This window comes from Triticum urartu, chromosome 1, assembly GCF_003073215.2.
Source record: "Triticum urartu cultivar G1812 chromosome 1, Tu2.1, whole genome shotgun sequence".
Lineage (NCBI taxonomy): Eukaryota > Viridiplantae > Streptophyta > Magnoliopsida > Poales > Poaceae > Triticum > Triticum urartu.
This window is the reverse complement of record NC_053022.1, coordinates 263,990,617-263,995,632: the sequence shown is the minus strand read 5'-3', so window position 1 is coordinate 263,995,632 and position 5,016 is coordinate 263,990,617. Positions and strand designations below refer to the sequence as shown.

Here is a 5,016-nt window from a genome sequence, read left to right as displayed (position 1 = left end):
TCAAACCATGAAGAATAATTAAACCAAATAATATGAACAAAATACTTAAAATAATAATATAAATGAAACCCGAATGAAGTAGGTCAAACATTATAAATCAATTTCATAATTGGAATTTGATTTTTTAAACAAGTAAGATTAATCTTGTTTTCAAGATTTAAACACTAGGAACACTAATAATTTCCAAACGAATCATAAATGCCGGCGAGATTATCTTTTGACTCCAAACATAACCAAGTCACTTGCTCTTAACCAACAATGATGAATGGCTCCCCCCGGAAAAAAAAAACAATGATGAATGGCTCTTAACCGGTTCCGCTAGAAAATCACCTCTCCAGCAAACGCGCATAGCATTCTCTCTGGTTTCTTCGTTTCTGGAAACGTGGCCACTATATGTAGGGCTACTTCCGCGATCAGCCCCCGTACTTTTTTTTTTGAACAAAATCAGCCCCCGTACTTGGCTTTGTAGTCGTTCCACAGGTCCTGCACGCTCTTACCCAGGATCTCCACGAAGTAGCCGTCGCTGTACCCGCTGTCCTTCATCTTGCCGTTGAGCTCCCCGACGAACCCGGGCTTGATCACCGAGTCGCAGTAGTCCAGGAACCTTGCCGTCACGTCGTAACCTCCGTCCCAGCTGCGCCCCTGCCCCGGCGCCACCCAGTGCGCCGGCGCGTACCCGGCCTTGAGCCTGACAAAGTCGGCGACCCCCTCGAAGACCCACCAGTGCGCCGCGTAGTCCTGGAGACCCCACTGCCAGACGTGGGTCGCCTCGTGGTACAGCACCCCCGTCAGCTCGGCCTTCAGGTCGCCGGTGAAGCGGGCGACGTAGCCCTCGCTTAGCTCGATGGCGCTGCCGCTGGTGGAGGCGATGCCGCCGTCCGTGTCGTCCACGACGACGAGGGTGACGGCGCCGCCGCCGTCGACTGGCCTGCGGTCGGCCTCGCGGGCGCCCGTCTGGTTGAAGACGTTCCAGATGAAGGAGGCAGCTTCCGAAAGGACCTGCCTCGCGTAGTCCGCGCCGTACTCCACGTCGAAGCGCTGGCCGCCGGGGGTCGTCGACGCGTTGTTCGTCACCTCGAACGTGACGGCGCCGGCCGTGCCAGCGACGAAGGCTAAGACTAGGGAAGCGACGGTTGCCACGGAAAGCTTCATTTTGTGATAGCAGCTCCGATGTAATTCTGTGACCGGACAGGTTGTGGTCGCCGGTCGATCGGTGCGATGTTTATAGGCAGAACCTTCCATTTTTGTAGAGTTTGAGGATTTGTCCTGAAATGGCCTGCGAGGACATCCTCCCAAAAAGGCTGGCCGGCAGATTTTCTAATTGGAATTTGGTACACGGTTGTTTCACATAATACAACCTAGAGTTCATCCGTTGCTATTGTCTTTTGCTTACTATTTCATTAATCTGTTATTGCCAGATATCATCCTCATGAATGTTCATGTGCCCATTTGGTTTAAAACAGAAGGAACGCCACGGTGTGGTGAATGCCGTGCATTGCTCTTGCCAGCAACCAACGGTCCAACGTAGTATTTATATGTTGACGGCCTGCAGCTGCAGCTGCAGCATGACTGGCGTCATACGGATCGAGTGTGGCTGGGTTTTAGAGCATCTACGGCCGGGCAAATCCGACCCTAAACGTCCACGGACATGTCCAGACGCGGCAATAGACAGCGTCAGACGGCCCTTTCTATGTGTTGTCTGGAAGCCACACTCTTCAAATCAAACTATCAAATCCATGCAAAGGCATGCACTTTCGAAATACACCTGAATATCACAAGAGAATTTAAGTAGTTCCACAATTCAAACATAGTTCGTACATGAAATACATAGTTCAAACATAAAATTTATTTGAAGTGCACAATTCAAATAATAAACTCCTTCGTTTTCATTGTGGATCTACATATTCTCTACAAGATTATTGAGTACCTGCACGTGCACCTGTTCATCTCGAAGATTCTCATGCATTTGCCGAAAATTCGTAATTTCATTTGCATCTTGAGCCGAGATGTGGACTTGTTCTCCAAGCTTCTCGAAATCATGCACTCGTGCTGCCCCTTGACCCTCGTCCTCGACAATTATATTGTGCAAAATGACGCACATCAGCTGCCACAGAGTCTCTGATACCTGCATCATTGCGGCTCCATGAAAAATTCCCCATAGAGCTTGGAGCACCCCGAATGCCCTGTCCACATCCTTCCTAACTCAATCGAGGATAGGTACCATCTGTAAGGTAGTATCTCTTGTTGTAGTGGTGCCCGTTGAGAGTGTAGTTGTACAGCGGCGCTTTCCCATTGCAAAGTCTCCTAAACACGGGAGATCACCAGAGCACATTGATGTCATTGTGAGAATTAATCATGCCAAAGAAAGCATGCCAAATCCACCAGTCTTTTGATCCGATTGCTTCGAGTATGATGGTGGCCTCATTGGTGTGATCTTGGTACATCCCGGATAAACCTTTGGGACAGTTCTTCCATTGTCAATGCATTCAATCGGTTGAACTGAGCATACCTGAAAAGTATCTTGCCACTCCAATAGCCATCAACTTTTCTATATCTTGCACATTTGGTTCTCTTAGATACTTTACTTCAAACACCTGCACCACGGCTTAGGCAGATCTCATGGTGGTTTTCGGGCATGTGTTGTCCTCCATCTGGACCATCTCACCAGCGGCATCAACGGCAGTACCTAGTCCAAGCATCCTCAGAGTAGCCGTGCACTTCTGCTTAGTAGAAAATGAGAATTGTCAGCAACAATTCCTAGTGAGATTGAAGTAGGAATCATGTGCTTCCACTCCCTCTACCGTGTGCAAGAACGAGGGTTTACGCATATGTAAGCTTCAACGAAACCATGTAGCAAGGAAGGTCGGTGCAGGTTGGAAGTAGTCCTTGTAGAGCAGCTTTGCTCCAGTGACTCTATCCCGGTTCAGAACTCCTCTACCTTTGATTGAACCCTTGAAGTTCACAATGTGCTCTGCCTCCTATACATTTCCTGTTGGATGCTCATGATTATCAACATCTCGCCCTCTTCGTCCAGTGAAGATGAATCAAAGAATTCCTTTTTCATTAACTCATCAAGCTCCGGGTTTCCATACTGCTCATCCGATAAACCATCCGAGTCCATCATTTTCTATTATAGAATCACAAAAACCTAGTCAGACAATTTGTCAAACACATAGAGGGAAAGTTGTGGTCCGAGAATAACTGGACATATTGCGGCTGCAGCCGAGGTGGAGATGGTGGCCAAACCAGCGAGATGGTCAGGGAGGAGATTTGTGGTGGTGGTGGTGGCGGCGGTGCTGAGGGGTCGGGTCGGTGGGAGGGGTAGGGTGGCGGCGGAGCTAGTGGAGGGCCTGGAAGAACAAGGCAGAAGAAAGGAGAGGCAAATGGATAGTCTGACAAGATCAAAGGGGGTGGATTTTGTGCATTTTATGGTGGGTCCTGCCTATCGGATCCGACGTGGCGGATGTGCGCGTGCTTGTTCGGCCTCCCCCCGTACCTGCCCCAGATTTGGGCTAGATACGAGGGGTGTCAGTCACCTAGGACGTATACGGTCGATTTGAGGAGCGCGTCTGGGACGGAATTTTGTGACCAGTCGGCGGCCGGGCCGTCCTCCCGAGCATATGGGGGCGCCCGACTGTAGATGATCTTAGATCGGCCGATTACTTTGAGTTTGGTTCTCTTGTCGTGGTCGGTATTCACACATTCATGCACACTGTCACACGTGCCCTAAAGGTTCACCCTCTATCAATTTCATAGCTAGGTCACACTTACTTCTTTAAGTTTGTGGACTTTGATGCTACTTATTGCCCATTTAGGACTGTCAAAGTATGCGTGAATTGTCTAACCTTTTCTATCAACTAGATGAACCGTTGCATGTATGACACAAAGTCCAAATGCAACGAAGTTAGGCGAATTATATGAAACATTTTCTAAAATTGTTGAAACATTCTCTAAATCGGTCCATCAATGGTAGTGCTTTTGAATAATTCTGAAAGTACTCAAACCATTTCTAAAAGCATTCATAATTGTGTAGTTAGAACATTTCACATTTGTTTTACATAAACCCCACATATTTATACATAAAAATACATCTTTTTATTGTTTCCCACACCTAAATTATTAATACAAAAGAAAAGTATGTTTTTGGTCCCTTAAGTTTACTGAACGTAGACATTAGGTCCCCAGAGATTTTTGAGTGACATTTAGTCCCTCGTGTCTCAAAGTTGGTAAGTATCATCCGAAACCAGAGACAAAGTGGTATTTGGATGACGTGTCCATGGTTTTGACTCAAGCATCCAAATTTGACTGCCAGCTCATCTATCAATCTCTAGGATGTATCAGCAAGATTTCGTCGAGCACCTCATGTGCGTTCGGCTTCTGCACCGACTGTGACACACCAAGCTCATCCTAGCCAACCAAGCACCACACCAGCTCACATGACATGTCCCCCACTAGATGTCGACGAGCAGCAGGGTAGGGCACGTCCATGAGTGAGCCTGCTAAGGTGGTAGAGCTGGAGCAGCATGGGAGTAGACCGCCACGACGCTCGCTCCCATCCCTCCTCTCCCTCCTTCCGACCGCTTTGGTCTCTCTACGAAGCCGTCGACGCAAGAACACATGCCATGAGTCATTGCATCCACTCCCTCTTCCCTTTTCACTTTAGTACATGCTATTTGTGAGCTACATTGGGATTTTCCCCGAAGAGGAGAGGAGATGCAGTACAGTAGAGATAAGTATTTCCCTCAATGAGAACCAAGATTTATCAAACCAATAGGAGAATCACGCAAAGCCTCATGAACAACACCTGCACACACAAAAGTAAATACTTGGACCCGACACGGGCAAAAGTGTTGTCAATCCCCTTGAATTCGTAACTTGCAATAATCAAATCTTGTATAGGTAGATGGATAAATTGCAAAACAAAATAAATAAAATAAAATTACAGAAAAGGAATTTTAGTTTTTGTAATATGATTAAAGTAGACCTAGGGGCCATAGTTTTCACTAGAGGCTTCTC

General features: G+C 47.3%; 1 protein-coding gene across 1 annotated transcript; it reads right to left on the bottom strand.

Annotated features, from left to right (window-relative positions):
• Window positions 1-444: 444 nt before the first annotated feature.
• On the bottom strand, window positions 445-1,304 carry LOC125530167. The gene has a single exon (XM_048694594.1). The coding sequence runs from the start codon at window positions 1,240-1,242 to the stop codon at window positions 445-447; it is 798 nt and encodes a 265-aa protein (XP_048550551.1). The 5' UTR covers window positions 1,243-1,304.
• Window positions 1,305-5,016: the final 3,712 nt, after the last annotated feature.

What these genes read in the sequence shown, in the direction of transcription:
- LOC125530167 (XM_048694594.1), bottom strand. Translation starts at nt 1,242, where the DNA reads ATGGAAGGTTCTGCCTATAAACATCGCACCGATCGACCGGCGACCACA.